This window comes from Lemur catta, chromosome X (genome assembly GCF_020740605.2).
Source record: "Lemur catta isolate mLemCat1 chromosome X, mLemCat1.pri, whole genome shotgun sequence".
Lineage (NCBI taxonomy): Eukaryota > Metazoa > Chordata > Mammalia > Primates > Lemuridae > Lemur > Lemur catta.
The window spans coordinates 54,654,933-54,674,444 of record NC_059155.1 but is presented as its reverse complement, the minus strand read 5'-3'; the positions used below and the strand labels follow the sequence as shown (position 1 = coordinate 54,674,444).

At 51.1% G+C, this 19,512-nt stretch overlaps 1 protein-coding gene across 1 annotated transcript in view; it reads right to left on the bottom strand.

The window, feature by feature from the left end:
- FGD1 (FYVE, RhoGEF and PH domain containing 1) overlaps window positions 1–18,595 on the bottom strand; it is a 43,236-nt gene extending 24,641 nt beyond the window's left edge. The window contains exon 1 of the mRNA XM_045537601.1: window positions 17,494–18,595. Coding sequence (XP_045393557.1) covers window positions 17,494–17,800 — 307 coding nt within the window. The 5' untranslated portion in view covers window positions 17,801–18,595. The remainder of the gene's footprint in view (window positions 1–17,493) is intronic.
- Between the last annotated feature and the right edge of the window lie 917 nt (window positions 18,596–19,512).

Below are 19,512 nucleotides of genomic sequence, written 5' to 3'. Positions count from 1 at the left end.
AAGTAGAACTACCATTTGATCCAGCAATCCCATTACTGGGCATCTACCCAAAAGAACAAAAGACATTCTATAAAAAAGACATCTGCACTCGAATGTTTATAGCAGCACAATTCACAATTGCAAAGATGTGGAAACAACCCAAGTGCCCATCAATCCATGAGTGGATTAATAAAATGTGGTATATGTATACCATGGAGTTCTACTCAGCCACAAAAAACAATGGTGATCTAGCACCTCTTGTGTTATCCTGGATAGAGCTGGAACCCATTCTACTAAGTGAAGTATCCCAGGAATGGAAAAACAGGCACCACATGTACTCACCATAAAATTGGTATTAAGTGATCAACACTTAAGTGCACATATAGTAGTAACATTTATCGAGTGTTGGGCAGATGGGAGGGGGAAGGAAGGGAAGGGTATATTCACAACTAATGGGTGTGGTGCGCACCGTCTGGGGGATGGACACACTTGAAGCTCTGACTCGGGTGAGGCAAGGGCAATATACGCAACCTAAACATTTGTACCCCCGTAATATGCTGAAATAAAAAATACAATAATAAAAATAATATAAATAAAAATACAGTGTAACAACTATTTATATAACATTTGCATAGCATTTACTAATACATGTATTAGGTATTATAAGTAGTCTAGTGATGATTTAAAGTGTTTGGAAGGATGTGCCTAGTTTATATGCAAATATTACACCATTTTATATAAGGAACTTGAGTGCCTGTGATTTGGGTATCCTCAGGGGGTTCTGGAACCAATCCTTTGTGGGCACCAAGGGCTGACTGTAATTTACTGTGTTATACTAATGAAACAAACATGTCCATGGTGACCCTGGGTCTTAGCCATGGGCTCTGGGATACACACATGGGACACTTGCCTCTTCCTGGTCTAAACAGTCACAGTGTCACATGTGGCCTCTGCTACAAAAACATACAGCTGCGACACACACAAAGACATCCACATCATCCTTTACTGGGTCACACAGGCAGAAAGAGTCGCAGGGGATTTTAGGTCTCTCAGTGCTACAGAAAGGAGTAGCCCAAACCACAGGGTTCCAACAGCTTCCTTAGGCCCCTGACCCCACCCTGGCTACATCCCAGCGAGGTAGGCCTTGGGGGACTCAGGCCGGGGTCATTCCCCAGCCCTGAGGGAACATGGTACCACAGGCCCCAGGCTGAGCTCCCCTCCCCAACCCTGTACCTGGCTTTGAGTCCTGTTCCTCACTTCCTTTCGCACTTGAGCAGGCAGGGCCTGGCCAGGACGGCCAGGGCGGAGGAGGTGCTCCTCTCTGCTCAGCTGCTCTGCTTACCCTGCCCTGCTCAGCACATCCTGGCCTGGTCCTGCCCTGCCCTCCCCCTGGGCGTGGGGTTGAGGAGGATGAATCACCTGGAGGGCGGCACAGGCAGAGACGCGGTTGGAGAGACACATGGCCAGAGAAAGGGAGAGACAGAGTAGCTGACAGGGCCAGAGATGCAGTGAGTAATGCCAGGCAACCCACCACGCAGAGACTCCCTCTCCGCAGGTATACACATAGGTCCCACGGTCACCGGTGCCTCTCGTCTGCCTTCTCCCACCTGGCTTGGTCTCCACACCTCTAGGCAGGTGGGTCTCCCTGGGCAAGCCCTCCCCACCCTGTCCATAGCAGGGCAGCAGGGCCCCTGGCTGGGGGTTCTCTCCCTCTGCTCTACTGCTGGTCCTCTGGGTGGGGTGACCATACCACCCTCCATGGCCCTGTCCTGGCCCACCCTCTGCTTCCTCCTCACCCATCTCACCGGGGAACCCACAGATAGGCCTGCTTCTCCATTCTCTCTGCAGAATAGGAGGCTGAATGAAATTCAAAGATTCCGGGACACCCTGGAGTCCCAAGTGAGAGGGGCAGGGACTGTCAGCAGTTTCTAGTGAGGAGATGAAGACAGAGAGGGGGCAGTGACTTGCCCAAGGTCGCACAGCAAGTCAATGGCAGACTTCCAGGCAGACTGGTCCTGGAGGATTCCTTTCTTACCTTGCTCTCCAAGGAGAAGCTGGAAAAGACGGGAACCAGGAGGGGTAGGGGTGGGCCCCAGTGCTTCAGAAAGTCACAAACTGCAGTGTGGTTAGTGAGAGGGACACCTCCAACCCTTCCCACAGGGAGATCAACAACAGGATTCTAGTTGAGGAGCCCAGGCCTGGCCAAGAACCAGGCTAGATTCCACTGAGAGGGAAAAGCTTCAAGACCCCTCCTTCTCCTGTTTCAGTACTCCCCCTTCCACGTCTCTCTGCCTACATTTGCCTGTCTCCTCCTTGACCCCACCTCTTTCTCTCTCCAGGGGGCTGGATGAATAAACCTTCTTACAGTCTAGCTCAGATCATGCTACTTAACCTGCACAAGAACCTTCTGTAAGTCCCCACTGCCCACGGGAAAGTAGGAACCTCTCAGCTAGGCTTCTGCGGCTCCTCCCGGACCCTGCTGAACTCTCTGGCTTTTTTTGGCATAGTTTGGGCCCCCGATATTTCTGAGCCTGGTAGACTCTGTGCTGGGGGATGAGAACATCCCATCCCTGCCCTTGGGGAGCTCCCAGGGTCGGCCCCCTCCCTCTTCCTAGAAACCACAGAGCTTCCCCCCTCCCCACGTCCCATCCCATCGCCATCATTGGTTTTCCCCAGCCCATTTTTCTTACGGTTGATAATCTACAACATTCCCTCTCACACACATACTCACACCCACACCTCCACACATGACAAGGTCCTCCACCAGCACTGCTCTCTCCATGACTGGGTTTACCAGAGTCCCCAATGTCAATTAGCACAGAGATCACAAAGGAGTGCCTCACACACATGAAGTCATACCGCCAAATGTTATATCACTCTGTGAAAATGTACCCAGCTGCACACCAACTGTACCTAGCTCTCAAAGACCTAGAGAGAACCACAGAGGTTGGCAAAATTGCATACACACACACACAACCACCACTGCCACTCGGACATCTCTTGTCCCCTACAGAAAGCATATCCTGGGCATTCCAGGAGTGCCAGAGCACTGCCCCAGCTCTGCTGTGGGGGTGAGGTGTGTACCCTCCCCACTGCATCCGCACCCCTCCGGGCCTTTAGCAGGCTGGAAGGGCAATCTTTTTTCTTTATCATTCTTTTCTTTTTTTTTACTATGTCAGCATATTATGGGGATACAAAAGTTTAGGTTACATATCTTGCCCTTGCCCCCCCTCCCCCAAATCAGAGCTTCAAGTGTGTCCATCCCCTAGACGGTGCCCATCGTGCTCATTATGTATGTATATGTCCATCCCCTCCTCCCCACATCTGCCCAACACCCAATTAGTGTTATTCCTAAATGTGCTCTTAGGTGATGATCAGTGAAACCAATTTGATGGTGAGTACATGTGGTGCTTATTTTTCCATTCCTGGGATACTTCACTAGTGGAATGGGTTCCAGCTCTATCCTGGATAACACAAGAGGTGCTAGATCACCATTGTTTTTTGTGGCTGAGTAGAACTCCATGGTATACATATATCACATTTTATTAATCCACTCATGTATCGATGGGCATTTTGGTTGTTTTCACATCTTTGCAATTGTGAATTGTGCTGCTATAAACATTCGGGTGCAGATGTCTTTTTTATAGAATGTCTTTTGTTCTTTTGGGTAGATGCCCAGTAACGGGATTGCTGGATCAAATGGTAGGTATACTTGTATCTGTTTAAGGTATCTCCATGTTGCTTTCCACAGAGGTTGCACTAGTTTGCAGTCCCACCAGCAGTGTATGAGTGTTCCTATCTCTCCGCATCCACGCCAACATTTATTGTTTTGGGACTTTTTGATAAAGGCTGTTCTCACTGTAGATAAGTGATATCTCATTGTGGTTTTGATTTGCATTTCCCTGATGATTAGAGATGTTGAGTATCTTTTCGATATGTTTGTTAGCTATTAGTCTATCTTCTTTTGAAAAGTTTCTGTTCATGTCCTTTACCCTCTTTTTGATAGGGTTGTTTGATTTATTTTTTCTTTTGCTGATTTTCGTGAGTTCTATATAGATTCTAGTTATCAGCCCTTTATCGGATGTGTGACATGTGAATATTTTCTCCCATTCTGTAGGTTGTCTGTTTGCTCTCGTGACAGTTTCTTTGGCTATGCAGAAGCTTTTTAATTTGATCAGGTCCCATTTATTTATTTTTGTTGTTGCTGTGATTGCCTTTGGGGTCTTCTTCATAAATTCTTTGCCTAGGCCAATGTCTATAAGTGTTTTTCCCACATTTTCTTCTAGAATTCTAATAGTTTCACACCTTAGGTTTAAGTCTGTTATTCACCCTGATTTGGTTTTTGTGAGAGGTGAAAGGTGTGGGTCTTGTTTCAGTCTTCTACATGTGGCTATCCAGTTTTCCCAGCACCATTTATTGAATAAGGAATCTTTTCCCCAGTGTACGTTTTTGTCTGCTTTGTCAAAGATTAGATGGCTATATGAGGATGGTTTTATATCTGGATTCTCAGTTCTGTTCCACTGGTCTGTGTCTCTGTTCTTGTGACAATACCAAGCTGATTTAATAATCACAGCCTTGTAATATAGTTTGAAGTCTAGTAAATTAATACCTCCCATTGGATATAGCATCTCTTATGTTTTCCTGGATAGAGCTAGAACCCATTCTACTAAGTGAAGTATCCCAAGAATGGAAAAATAAGCACCACATGTACTCACCATCAAATTGGTTTCACTGATCATCACCTAAGAGCACATTTAGGAATAACATTAATCGGGTATTAGACAGATGTGGGGGGGAGGGGATGGGTATATACATACACAATGAGTGCGATGTGCACCGTCTAGGGGATGGAGACGCTTAAAGCTCTGATTTGGGGGGGGGGTAAGGGAAATATATGTAGCCCAAACTTTTGTACCCCCATAATATGTTGAAATTAAAAAAAAAAAGAGGCATGGAAAAAAATACCTCCCATTTTCTTCTTATTGCTTAAAATTGCTTTTGCTAAACGGGGTTGGAAGGGCAATCTTGACCCTTACCCCCAGGGAACTCCCGATCTCAAAGACAAAAAAATCTGGATCAGGAAAAGCTAAATGGTAGCTCAGGACATGGAAAGGGGTCAGACTGTCAGGACTGTGGAAGCTCAGGGAAGGGAGAGGTCAGGGACAGGAGGGACAGGGTGACCAGAGAGAATGCAGGACACCAGTTACATGTGAATTGCAGATAAACAATAAAAAATAATTTTTAGTATAAGCATATCTCATGCATACTTATATAAAAATTTATTAGGCTATGCTAAAAAATGACTTGTATATGTATTAATATATCTGAAATTCAAATCTAATTGTACTTTTTGGGGGGCTAACTCTGCCAACCCTAGCCAGAGACAGCTTCAGAGTGAACGCGGCAGAGCCCGGCCTCCAAAGCAGCATCTGGCAGCCAGGGTTCCCCCAGACTCTTGTCCACTTAAGCTTCACACAGGCTGGGGGCTCTACGCAATATCTTCTGCAATGGGCCCCTGAATGCTCATGACAGTGATGTTATTTTAGGGATAACCTTGAACCTGGTCTTCTTTATTAAAAAAGTCAATAATTTTAAAAACATGATACTTGGCTATTCCAAACAAGGGTGGTATCATCAAGATCACTAACTGGACTACATGGATTTAAGGTGTTGTAGCACCTGTGTTAGAAATAGGTGGTTTAGGAGTCACACAGACCCCAGTGTAAATCCCAGCACTACCATTTACTAGCTGTGCAGTCCTGGGCAAGCCTCTGCATCTGAGTTTGTTTCCTTGTGGGGAAAACAGGATAATAAGAGAAGCTCCCTAGTTTGGAGGAGTCTATGAGACAACGAAGGACAAGAGCACAGTGTCCCCCAACATACACAAAGCAATGCGGGTTAAACTTGAAAACCAAACAGAATCACATATCCACAAAGACACAAAACTATACACACAGATACGGAAACCCACCGGCTGCAGGCTGCAACCCAACATAAAGCTGCTGGTACACTGACAGACACACTCAGCCAGAGATGGACACAAAACCCAGCCCCACTCACCAGGACAGCCTGAAGATCAGGGTGAGATTCCTATTAGTGGCGTCAGTGTAGTGAAAAGACAGTGGTGCCCTGTCTCCCCCATTCAAATTCAATTCAAAATTCAAACCACACGAGAAACTGTGAACTAAGTGTCAAGAAGTGTAGCTGAGGTTTGAATTTTCCCATGACAACTTATTGTTGTTGAAATGGCAAAATCATTCCAAAAATTGTTTCTGGTTGCTGCGTGCCCCTGCTTGGCAGGTGTCCTGAGCACATGCTTTTGGGTTTACTGGCAGAGTGGGTCCAGTCTCTAGCTGGATTTGAGGACAAAGACTCCTCCTTTTGTCCATTCCGCTGGAAATGCACCCCGCTTCTCCCTCACCTCTTTCTCAGAATTTCAGCTGCCAGCGTTTCCCCTTCCCTGGCCAGTAGCACCCCCCTCTCCCTTCTCCCAGCTGTAGCCCTGGCTTCATCTCAAGACTGCTATTAGGGCCCCAGACTGGACCTTGGCCATTAACTCCCTGGTGTCCTGGGGCAAGCAGCTTCATAGCTCTGGACCCCAATTTCTCCATTTGTAAAATGGGGAGAATATGTGTGTGCTGCTCATTGTGAGGAATCAGTGAGATACCAGGGTGGGCAGAAGCCAGCCCTCGCATTCAGGCCTCCTGACAGCCATACAAACTTCTCCCTACAGCCCTCAGATCTCTGCCTTTCCTGGCTGAGAGGTAGGCCCCAGGGACAGCTGAATTCCTGGGGGTGGGGTGGGGTGGGGAAAGGGAACAGAGGGAGTGGAGAAGAAAGAACAGCAGCAAAAAAGAAAGTGCCTTTTGGGAAGCCAGCCCTGTGGTGGGAAGAGAAATCCCTCAGCTTGAGGAAAAAATCAAGGGATAAAGGCATAACTGCCCCACCTCTTCCCACCTGCCCCTAGAATGTGAGCTTCAGCCTAATTGCCCCACTCCACGTTCAAGACCATACTGCGCCTTGCTTGGCCTGGCAGATGTTCTCTCTGATAGTTCAAATGTAAGGCTCTGTCAAGTGTGAAATGTGCAGAAGGAGCTGTTTACAGGAACCCTGTGGGTAGTTTGGAGGTTCCTTTGCTGAAGCCAAGTAGTCTTCTGAACATAAGAACTCTTCAGAATAATGGAGGCACCTTTTGTAGAATGAAGACACTTTTGGAAAGTGGGAGCCATTCTGGCAAGTAAGGAGCTTCCTAAAGAGTATTCCATCCTGCAAAATGGAGAAACTTTCTGTGAAATAGTGTCTCTTTGATGAAAAGGCCCTTTCTGTAAAGAGAAGTTTCTGCAAAATGGAAGTGCCTTCTTCAAAGTGGAGGAACATTCTGTAAAGTGCGGACAGTTCTATAAAGACCCTTTTGTAAAATGGATGAGCTGTCTATAAATGAAGGACTCTTTGACAAAATGGAAGACTCACCTGTTAAATGGAGGAACTCCGTTTTGTAAAGTGAGGTCCCTTCTGTAAAGTGAAGGATGTTTCTATAAAGTGTGGACTCCTGTGTAAAGTAAGGAACTCTGTGTAGAAAGGGACAGTATAAGGCAATAGGGAATGGTGGGGACTGGGGTAAACTGGAGAGCACATGCCTCACCTAAAGTAGGGACAGAAGCTCCTCTCCTGCATCCAGTTGTCACCTTGCAGTAAGGGGCCCTGTATTGTCAGATCTTCCAATATTTCAAGAGGATCCAGAACTCAAGATTTTTATGTGAAATCCCCTAATTTTAAAAACTGTGAGCAGGCCAAATGAAACTTGTGAGTCAAATTCAACTTGTGGGCTATCATATTGTAATATCTGAGTTAGATGGTCCTTAAGGCCCCCTTCCACCTCTGCTGTTTGCCTCTTGCCCTATCTGCCATGCTGTAAGCCCTTGGGGGTCCCCTCTCCCACCCTCTAGAAGGGCCCAGTCTCCTCTGGGCCTGAGCTGGCTCACGCAATACTTGTCAGGAGTTCCCTGAATTGGAATCTGCCTTTTGCTCTTTCTGGCCTAGTTCACCTTCTTCCCTGTGCAGGATGCCTGGAGAGCAGGGGATTATAAGAACATTGGGAAATCTCTGGAACTCACGCTGTTCACTTTTTAGCAGAGAATATAAGGTATGGGGATTCAACTGTTTGTTGAACACTACTCTGGGCCAAGTGCTGTGTTGATGCTTTCCCATATGGCATCCTCCTAACAACACTCTGAGCTATTAGCCCCATTTTACAGATGAGGAAACTGAGGCACAGAGAAGCAAAATAACTGAGGATACACAGCTAGAAGTGGCTGAGCTAGGACTGGATCCCAAGTGTGTCTGTGTCCAGAGTCACACAGCATGTCTTCAGTGAATGTTTGCTGAGCTGGGAAAGAAATTACATTTGGAGGGGGCAGGGGAGAAGATTTTCCAAAGGAGGTGGTTTTTAGTTGGGCCATCCAGGATGGAGTGTTTTTATAGGTATAGATGGACGGGGAACCATCCTGCAGACAAGGAAAGAAAAGTGGGCGAAAGTGTGGATCCTGGGGAGGGGGTATGGGTGAAGTGTATGTTTGAAGGGCAGAGAATCCCAGGTTTGCAAGAAGGCTCCAGAGCAGGAGGAAGGGACAGGAAAGGCCAAAAGATGCAGGCAGGCAGGCACCTCCCCACACATACCACCAACACCACCATCAAGACTCAGACCTACAGTAGGGGGCATACAGAGACAGGCACGGAAACCAACAGACACACACATGATCTACAGACTCACACACAGAAACATCTGGAACCTCCCACAGCCTTAGATAGAGCCAAGGTGATATACAACACATACAAAACCAAAGACACATGCAAACCAACACACAGCCAAACAGAAACAAGAACATTAAGACACACACAAAACAGACCCATGGGGACAAAGACGGCCAGGCAACCAGGCACATACACGCGTGTACACACAAACCTCGAAGCCACACGAGAGCACCAGCAGCCCATCCCTCTTCCAGTCGCTTGATTACTGTGAGGGCCTGGCCACCTCCTCCCTGCTTCTCTGGACCAGAGAAGGATAGCTAGCGGGTGGTAGCTCCACCCCGCCAACCCCGGGAGGAGCTGGGGACTTCAGAGGACAGGAAGGGAAGGGAGTGGAGCTGCAGCTGGGAGCACTGGGGGCAGTAATTACCCAGTGCTGGGGCTGCCACGCTGGCTGAGATTCCCCTCCCCGTGAGGCAAAGCTGCTAGGGGGATGGTCCATCTGACCCCTGCCTTGACCTCAGGGACCCCAACACCCACCCATCTCTCTTCCCATCCACCAGAGGCCTGGTCAAATCTGAGACTTGGAAACAGAGGGATTATGGGGAAAAAAGGCAGATAATAAGATAAAGACACCAGGACAAGGAGGGAGAAGACAGAAAAACTACAGAGACCTAGAGATAGATATAAAGGAAGACAGAAGGGAAACAGAGACAAAGAGGTCCACATAGGGCATGGGAGTCAGTGAGGGATACAGGCCCAGAGAGGTAAAGGGGCAGGGATAAAGGGGGCAGGCCAAGGCCATTTGTTGAACATGGCGTGAAGTGACTTGCCCAAGGTCACATGAAGCTTTAGAAAGCGGCAGACCTGGGGTTTGGGGGCTCTTCCCACCTCCAGCCCCTGCCAGAGACATGGGGCCTAAACGGAGACCCCCCCCCCCGAGGGAATTCTTCAGAGAGAGAAGCAGTCAGGGAGATCCCAATCTCCCTGTGCCTAAGAGACGCACAGGGAAGGAGACCCAGCCTTCCCTGCCCCTGCCCCACCGCCCTGGGTGGGGGAGGGGCCGCGTCCACACCTGGAAAGCATTAGGTAGGGAGGCCCGGACTAGGGGAGCTGGAAAGAAGCTGGAGGGGGTTCAGGGAAGGTGACGGTGAAGGCGAAGGCGGTGGCGTGGGCGGCAGCGGCCTGGGCCTAGCAGGCCTGGGCGGAAGGGCTTCCATGCCAGCTGCAGCTCCCAGGGGCCAGCCCTGCCAGTTCCGCCTTTCCCGCTTTCCACAGGCGCCTTCCCTCTGTGCCTTAACCCCTTCCCTGCAGGGGCCATGAGAAGCGCCACAGAGGGCTAAAAGCTGCTGGCACCAGAAGGGCCTGCTGATCCCTTTCAGCCTCAGCCACACACCTGTGCCCCTCACCCTCCTGCCCTCACTCTGGGGCCCAGACAGGCACATCTGATGCCTGCTGGGCGCGCTGTCACCTAGATGTCCTGTTTTCAGGCTCCGCAGACTCGGTGCATCCTGAACACACCCCTTCCACAGCCCCTGGTCTGCTCCTCCCCCAGCTTTCTCTACCCCAACAAGGGCACCTCCATCCACCAAGTTGCCCAAGTCTGAGGCTGGGGGGCTTTCTCCACGACCCCTTCCTCTCCCTCAACTCAAATTCCAACCGAGCCCCAAGTCCTGTAGACTTGACTCCTCAGTCATTCCAGAACCCATATACTTCCCCCGCCCCAGCCTCCCAACTAACTGGTTTCCCTCCCATCCTCAGGGCCCTCCACGAGGCATTCTCCACACCACAGCCAGCTTTCGGAAAACACAGTCCCCTTCCATTTCTTCAGCCTTGTGAAGGGCTCCTCTTGCCTTCAGGGTGAACTCCAAACTTCCAAGCACAAGGACAAGGAAGGCCTAGCTCTTGAACGCTTCCCTGCCCCCACCCTCCAGCCACAATGGCCTCTTGTCTGTTCCTCGAAAGTGCTCTCTTCCGCCTGGGGCTTTGGCACATGTTGTTCCCATGGCCTGAACTGCTTTTCTGCTTCTCCCTACCTCTGGACTCCTATTTATCCTTCAGGTCTCAACTCAAGTGTCCTCTTTTGCCTGCCTGCCCTGCTCCCCATCACCATGTGTTCCTGCAGCATCAGTGCTTGGAATTACTTGTAGTGTGTCTTTCCTGTTAGGGATGAGCTCCATGAGGACACGGATTGTGCCTGTCTTGTTGCCCACCCAGCATCTAGCACAGGGCTTAGCACATGGTAGTCACTCAATAGACACATGCTAAATAAAGAAATGCCCTCCTTCCTCCCCTCTTTCACTCTCTCTTACTCTATCACCAAGTATTATTGATGCCATATTATATGCCAGGCAAATATGATGATGTGTTACAAATGGGGAAACTAAGATCCTGAGAGGGGAAGGGAGGCCTGGAGGGACAGTGAACCAAGACAGAGCCAGCAGTGCTGAGGCTCCTTCAACTACTGCCCTGCAGCTTTGTCTCCAGTCTTGTGTCTTGAGGCACCTTTTGGAGGTGTGATGCCTTCGAGGTTCAAGGAACTGGGCACTGGAGCCCCGAGAGGCTGGACTCAGTGCTCCAAAGATGTTTGCTCTCTCTCCAGATGAGGGAACTTAACTCTGCAGCAGGGCTATCCAGTGGCAGACTATGCTTCCTGCCCTCATTCCAGACAGGTCCTAGCCCCACCCAGCCAGCGTCTGGCCAGCTCCACATCTGCCTAAGGCATTTAGCTAACTGGCCCCCAGAAAGCCATGTCTGTCTGGGGCATTGTTAGCTACCACTCACCCTTGAGGGAGCAGGCAGCCCCAGCCGGGCCCTCCCCAGGGACAGAGGCCCCTGAGAGGGCCGAGGAGTGGGGGTGCCAACCATCTGCAACTTGGAAACTTCAATTCTTTTAGTCCTGTCTGGGGAAGTCCTTTTCCCAGATACCCAGAGTCTTTACATTTTGTTGTGTTTGTTTGGAATGCCCCAGCTGACTAGGAACCAAATCTGGGCCTTTTCTCAGACACTCCCCTGGAATCTCAAACTACTGCACTCCAAAAATTCCCAGCAGAGCCCACCACTGCCTCCTGCCCAAAGCCCCCTCATATTTCCATGAGCAAACCCCCTCTATGGCCCCCCCACCAGGCTGCCCTCTATAGGGATAATACTGAGGGAGCCACACAAATTTACTTTATTGATGTTTGATTTGCTTTTCAGGAGCACTCCCTCAGTTCTTTGCAATAGCCAGCTACCCTGGGTGTACGTAAAATGGATCTCACCTTCATGCAAATATGCTTTAAAAACTGCTTATCTTCCCCAAAAAGGTTTTTTGTTTTTTTGAGACAGGGTCTTGCTCTGTTGTGGGCTAGAGTGCAGTGGCATCATCATAGCTCACTGCAACCTCAAAACTCCTGGGTTCAAGTGATCTTCCTGCCTCAGCCTCCCGAGTAGCTCGGACTACAGGCGCTTGCCACCATGCCTGGCTAATTTTTTCTATTTTTTATAGAGATTAGGTCTTGCTATATCGCTCAGGCTGGTCTTGAACTCCTGGGCTCAAGTGATACTCCCAGCCTCCCAAAGTGCTGGGATTACAGGCGCAGGTGTGAGCCACTGCAGCCCCCCCCAAAGGCATTTCTAAGGCAAAGTTTGTGCAAGTAATGAATGATACACCTGAGGGTTACTCTGCTTCCCTCAATGTCTGTTTCAAGGATGGGTCTGGCCCTGAGAACCATGCATACTCTCCCCATGAACCATTGGGTGGTCCATGGTATACATTGCTTGGGAAAACTCCCAAACATCTCTGACCCAGACTTCTCTTCTGAGCTTTCCAATACACATGCAAATGACTGATGGGATGTGCCCCTAGGCCTCTCAAACACGACTTGTCTCAATTACAATTGACTATCTTCCCCCAACCAGCTCCTTCTTTTGTATGTAGATGGCTCTATTAGCATCCACCAGGTTGTTGTTTGTTTCAGAAAAAAACCTGGAGCCATCCTGGACTCCCTGCCTGTCTCCCAGCTTCCACCCTTGCACCCCTTCCATCCGTACTCCACATGCAGCTATGGGGAACTTCCAAACACCCAATCTGAGCCTATCAGTCCCCCGTTAATAATTTCTCTTTGCCCTCAGGAGAAAGTCCCTTCGCCAGTCTTATCTCTCCGCTCCATGTCTCCCAATACCAGCCCTGTCCCCCAGTGCCAGTGTTCCATGTCTTGGTGCCTTTGCTCCCACTGAACCTTACCTGAACTGCCCTCCGTGTCCCTCTCTAGCTCTACAAACACTTTGTTTTTTTTTGAGACAGAGTCTCACTCTGTTGCCCAGGCTAGAGTGCCGTGGCCTCAGCCTAGCTCACAGCAACCTCAAACTCCTGTACAAACCCTTTCTTGATACCCCTCTAGAGTCCTTCCTTAGGGAGAGGCCCTGCGCTGGGCACTGATGATGCCAGGGTTTCCTCTGCCTAGAGTCCCAGAAATGCAACTGCCTTCCAACTTAAACTGCCAGCTGGCAGCCATTCACCAAGAGCTAGGAGGGTAAACTGAGGTAGCCAGTGTTTGTGTTTATGTGGGTGAGAGGTTGACTTACACTCCCGTTGGGGTTGGGAGTTGAGGGAAGCCCACATAGGGCCCTGGGGCAAAAGCCTTAGAGGGGGAGGCCCATGTATTCACCTGACCCTAATGATGCTGACTCACCCTAGCACCCATGGCTAAATCACTGCCTCCATCTACCCAAAAGAACAAAAGACATTGTATAACAAAGACATCTGCACTAGAATGTTTACAGCAGCACAATTCACAGTTGCAAAGATGTGGGAACAAACCCAGCACCCATCAATATATGAGTGGATTAATAAAATGTGGTATATGTATACCATGGAGTTCTACTCAGCCACAAAAAACAATGGTGATCTAGCACCTCTTGTATTATCCTGGATAGAGCTGGAGCCCATTCTACTAAGTGAAGTGTCACAAGAATGGAAAAACAGGCACCATATGTACTCACCATCAAATTGGTATTACCTGATCAACACTTAAGTGCACATATAGTAGTAACATTCATTGGGTGTCGGGCAGATGGGAGCGGGGAGGAGGCGATGGGTATATACACACCTAATGGGTGCTGTGTGTACCGTCTGGGGGATGGACACGCTTGAAGCTCTGACTCGGGTGGGGCAAGGGCAATATACGTAACCTAAACATTTGTACCCCCATAATATGCTGAAATAAAAAAGAAAAAAAAAATCACTGCCTCTCTGAGCCTCTACTGCCCTATCTGGAAAATGGGCTTGACCAGTGGTTTCCACTCTAGGCTGTATATCAGAATCACTTCAGGAGGTTTTAAAAATAGATTCCTGGGTTCCAATCCCAAGATTCTGGAGCTCTGAGGTGGGGTCTGGGAATCACATTTTGTTTTAAGGTCAGCAAGAGATTGTGATGCTCACTGTTTGAGAAACCCAGAACCATACAGTGTCTAGGGACTTTTCTAGCTCCAATTGTAACTCTTGGAGTTCCTGAAGATGCCCCAGGCTCCAAATCTGAAGGAGCTAGTACCTCCTGCTGCCCCTCCACTGGCTTAGTTTCCCCCACTACCCACAAAACAGCTCTAACATCAGGTGCAACTCCTTTGACTGAGCTCGGGTCAGGCACCAATCCCCCCCCCAAACCCCTAGCATCTGGAAGGACATTCTAGGCCTCAACCCTGAGGAACAGGGCAGGTGTCTCCTCAAATTCCTATAAGCAAATCTATACTTGGGAACCCCTTTCTGACTCTCTCAAAGCCCTCTCTGGCATCTCACTGGGTTGTCCCACTGACGCAATGAGGCCTTAGGTTTAATCAACCTGGAAAATGGGCATAATAATTGTCCCTCCTATCACCAGGAATCAGGAAAACTAAAAGAGAAAGCAAATTCAAAGCTCTTTACACGGATAAAATATAATTCTTATTTTAAAAGCCTCCCCCCCGACCCCCAAGGTGGGCCACTGGGCCCTAAGGACAGTGATTCAATAAAGGCCTCAGCAGTCTGAGGGAGGAAGCCAGCAGGCGCAGGAAATCTTAACATGTGGACTAAAATGTCTCAACCCTTTAATTGAAGCTCAGGAAACCCTCTCTCTCTCTGTCTTACACACACACCCTACAACCGCCAACCCTGCCCTCTTAGGGCCAATTATAGGCAAGTCCCGTGGAGAGAGAAGCAAGTCACTTGTGCCTACCCCTGGGCCGGCTGGGCAGTGGGGGAGGCGGGCCTCTCACAACCCATGCTGCTGTGAATCACATGGCCCAGTGCCCGCCTTGTCAGGGCCTGAGTAATTCCTCCGCCTCCTCTTCAAAAGGTTTTTCTCTCTTCTTATTTTTTAATTTCATTTTACTTTTAAAATCTCCTGCTTTCTGAGGATTTACACTATGTTGCAGGCTTTACAACCAGTATCTCATGGACTCCTCATGGCACTCACTTTCCCTTCTCAGGAAACTGAGGTCCAGAGAAGGGAAGTCACTCACCCAGGGTCACATAGTGAGTGAGTTACAAATGGTTGGATGGGAGGCCAGGTCCTTCCCTGACATCCTTCTTATTCCCAATCCTCATCTTGATTTAAAAAAAAAAGAGACATTCACCATACAATTATAGAGGCAGGGACTTCATTGGGGAAAAGGATCCTGGGAACTTTGTGTTTCTTTTTTGGGGAGGAGGGGAGTGGTTTAGGAAGAGTATTATGATTTTCAATTTGAAAGGATTGGTGGATTGGAAAGGCATGCTCAGAATCACTACCATATATTGATCAGAGAGGCCACAGGGGTCGAGACACTACCCAGCTACTGACTCCCAGACCAAAATTATCTGGAGGGCAGGAATTCAGTGTCCTTCTCTTAGGCAATAGTTACTGAGGGCCTACTATGTACTCCTTTAGTATCTGTTCAGGCATTTATTCAACAAGGATTTATTGAGCACCTACTGTGTGCTAGGCACTGCGCTAGTCGCTGGGGATACAACAGTGAGCAAAACAGATATAATCCCCTTGCCCTCATGGAGCTCACATTCTAGTGGAGGAAGACAGGCACTAAACAAGCAACACAAACAATTAGATAGTTGAGAATATACTAAGTGCCAGGATGGAAGCACATTGGCAGCTGCAATGTAGACTCACAAATGGCCCTATCTAAAGTGGTCAGGGAAGGTCTCTTGGAGGAGGTGACATTTGAGCTGAGACTTGAAAGATGAGAAACAAGCCAGATGGAAGGCTGGGGGAAGAGCTACCAGGCAGAGTGAAAGCAAATGCAAAGGCCCTGGGGTGGGAGTGCTTGTGGTGTGTTTTGGGATCTGAAAGAAGGCCCTGCAGTAAAGGAGTGAGTAGCCTGCTTCATACAATGTCTGCCAAGGTGAGTTTGGAAAGCCAGCAGAAGCCAACATGTAGGGTAGGGCGTTAAGGGCCTGGTTTTAGCTGGCTATTTCCAGCCCACACCAAGGAAGCCCTCTGAAATCTCTCAAGAGGTTCCACGACTAGCCCAAGGTCATGACAGCAGCAAGGGGCATATCCCGCCCAGGCTTTATGCTTCACCACTGCTACCTGGTACTGGGCTACAGTCTCAAAGACCTGTGGAGTCGGGATGTGAGCCCTGGGAGCCCCCAGAGACTCAACAACTCCTTCATTCCCAGCGGAAGGCAGGGCAGACATGCACTGCTCTTCTTCCATGGCTCTTGGGTGCAGGCCCACATGAGAATGTCCCCAGATGGGGGAGGTCCTGCTGGGCTGCTCCGGTCTGTATAATGCAAAGGCCTTCCCAGGTAGTGGTGTGGCCCCAGCCTGACCTAGAGCTGCTCCCCACCTCTTCAAACACAAGAAACCATCCTGATTTCTCCTCACAAAACAACCTCGTGGCCCTGCACCTCTCTAGCTTTGCTACAACTGGCTCCTGCCCTGTTGACACTCCTGCTGTCTCCCTACCTACCAGCCCCCCCAGCACTCTCCTCCAGCCTGACTCCCAAGGCCCGTCTCTTCCACCTTTCTCTCTCATCAGCACCTTCTACTCCCTCCTTCCCTTGTCCTCCCACCACACACACCTGGCAAAACCCCAACCTTGGATCAATCCACCATCCTTTTTTTTTCCACTCACACTCCAAGGCTGCTGAATAGTACAGGAGAAAATCACATAAGCAGAAGGCTTGGCATTACTTTCATGGTCTCCAGCCTCAGTTTGGGGAAATGGAAAGACCACAGACTTTGGACACAAATACATTTGGTTTTGAATCCTGGCTCCATACTGGCTGTGTGACCTTGGGCAAGTTACTTAACTTCTCTGAGCCTCAGTTTCCTCCCCTACAAAATGGGACTAATAATATCTACTTCACAGAGGGCTTCTGAAGTTGAAATGAAAACCCATGTAAAGCACCTAGTCCAGTGCCTGACACAATGTAGGTGCTCGGCAAATGGAAGAGATCCCTTCTTTTCTCCTATTCCCCCAACGAATCCCTGGGTCCCCCAACCAAATCCCCGTTGCTGCCTTGCAACCCTGCCCCTTTTTCTTGGAGTGTTCCCTCTCCCATTAGCTTCAGCAGACAGAAGAGAAGGGTGTCAGAGAGGTTGAGGGGCATAAGGGACAGAGAGAGGAAACAGGGATAGTGGTTGAAAGGACTGGACAGAGGGCCAAGGGGCGGGGGTGGGGAATGAGGGGACCCGGAGGGCCCTGGTGAGAGGGCCAGCCCCGAGGTGGGACTTAGAGGGCCCGAGAACAAGAACCCGCTCCCAGTACCAGGCCCATGGCCCGGGCTCCCATGCTCCCTCGATCACTCACCAGGCCGAGGCTGCGATCCCTCCAGGTGGTAGGAGAAGCGCAGGGCCCGATGGTGCTGTGGACTGGGGCCGCAGGGCAAGACCCGGGGGCCTGGAGCAGCGCCCAGGCTGGCGTCTGAGGGTCCGGAAAACTGGGGATCCAGGCAGCCGCCGAGAGCTGAGCCTGAGCCCCTGCGCACCGGCAGTCCAGGCTCCGAGGCTCCAGGGTCCGAGTCGGCACAGGCCGGTGGACCGGAGCCGGGGGGGTTCGCGGCCGGGTGTTCGGGCTCCGAAGGCCCGGCGCCCCCCAGGGCTCGGTGGCCATGCATGGTCCGGGCCTGGGCGCGGGGCCCGGGCTCCCCGCTTGGCTCCAGCTCCTGGGGCGGAGGCGCGGGCGGAGGAGGCCGGGCGCCCGGCGGAGCAGCGGCCTCAGGCTCGGGGGGCGGGGCTGCGGGATCAGCCCCACTGCGGAGACTCGAGCCCCCGGCCCGGGCCCGGGCCAGCAGCCGTGGCAACGGTGGCAGTAGCAGCAGCAGCCGCGGCCACCGCCGCTGCCGTGCCAGGCATCTCCGGCCCGGCCCCGGTCCGGGAGTGGGCTCGGCGGGGCCGGGGGCCCGCTGGGGAGCGCTGTCTGTGCGGCTGCGGTTGGGCGAGGGTCGGGGGGCTACGCTCGGCGCGGGCTCTCCTGTGACCAGCGAGCCACTTCCGTGGCCCCGGGGCGAGTGGTTGGTCGGATCCGAGTGCGGGGGTCTCTTCTTTCTCCCCGAATGGGAATCGATCTGGGCTCTCCTGGCTGGTCGGAAAGGGTTCTTCCTCCCGCCGCAGCGGAGACTGGGGGCGGAGGAGAGGGGAGGGAGGGGAGGGGAGGGAAGAGAGGACGGCGGTGGCTGGGGGCGCGCGTGTGTGCCGCGCGCCTGGGCTGCAGAGCTCGCCTTCAGCCAGTCCTCCCAGACGATGCTCCAGCCGCGGGGACAGGGGATCAGCCCGGGCCAGGCTCCACCGTCCTCGCCAGCCTCAGCTTGGATCTCGGCGGCGGCGGGCGGGAAGGAGCCCTAAGAAGGGGGATGGGCAGGCGGGAGCCGTGGCTGAGACAGCCGCAGCCACAGCGGCGCTGGGACCCAGTTACCGGGGCCCCGCCCCTTCGCCCGGGATTAGCGCTTGACCACGCCCCCTCTCACGGTCCCGCCTCACTTCTCACTGCGACCGCCCTCAAGGCCTTCCTTCTGCCCCTTAAAAATTCCCCCTCAGCCTGCCTTCCTCGTTTCTCCCTGGGCCCACACCATCAAGTCTCTGGGCTCAATCCCCCAAATCTGCGCTTCCATCCCATCTCAGGTCTTTCTCCCTTCACCCCTCCTGCTTTTTTGAGACAGAATCTTGCTCTGTCGACTGGGATAGAGTGCAGTGGCGTCATCGTAGTTCACAGCAACCTCAAACTCCTGGGCTCAAGCGATCCTCCTGCCTCAGCCTCCCGAGTAGCTGGGACTAGAGGCGCGGGCCACCACTCCTGGCTAATTTTTCTATTTTTAGTAGAGACGGGGGTCTCTCTCTTGCTCAGGCTGGTCTTGAACTCCTGAGCTCAAGAGATCCTCCGGCCTCGGCCTCCCAGAGTGCTAGGATTACAGGGGTGAGCTACAGCACCCGGCCCTCCCCTCACTGTTTCTTCTCTTTTCCAGAAGTCTTTCCACATGTTCCAGAGTTTCCCTAGGGCTTGGCTTATAGAGGACCTGTCCCTGGTACTCTGCTTCACTCTGCTCAGACCAGACATCATGGTCTGTTGTCACTCTTACCAATAGCCTCAGTTCCCTGGTCTGTCGCATCTGCCTGGCAACATCCCAAGCTTACATCAGTCCAACTGTCCTCCTTTTCCATGCCTGTGCCCAGACAGCTAAATACTGCTGAAGGAAACTGTTCAACCTCACAGATTTGTGCCACTATAAACCCATGGTTTCCAGCTTCTACCAGGCCCTCAGTGCTGACCTACAACCCTACTAGTCAGCTCTTTTTCCCATCCCCCACTGTGGCCATTTCAAACCTTCTCCCC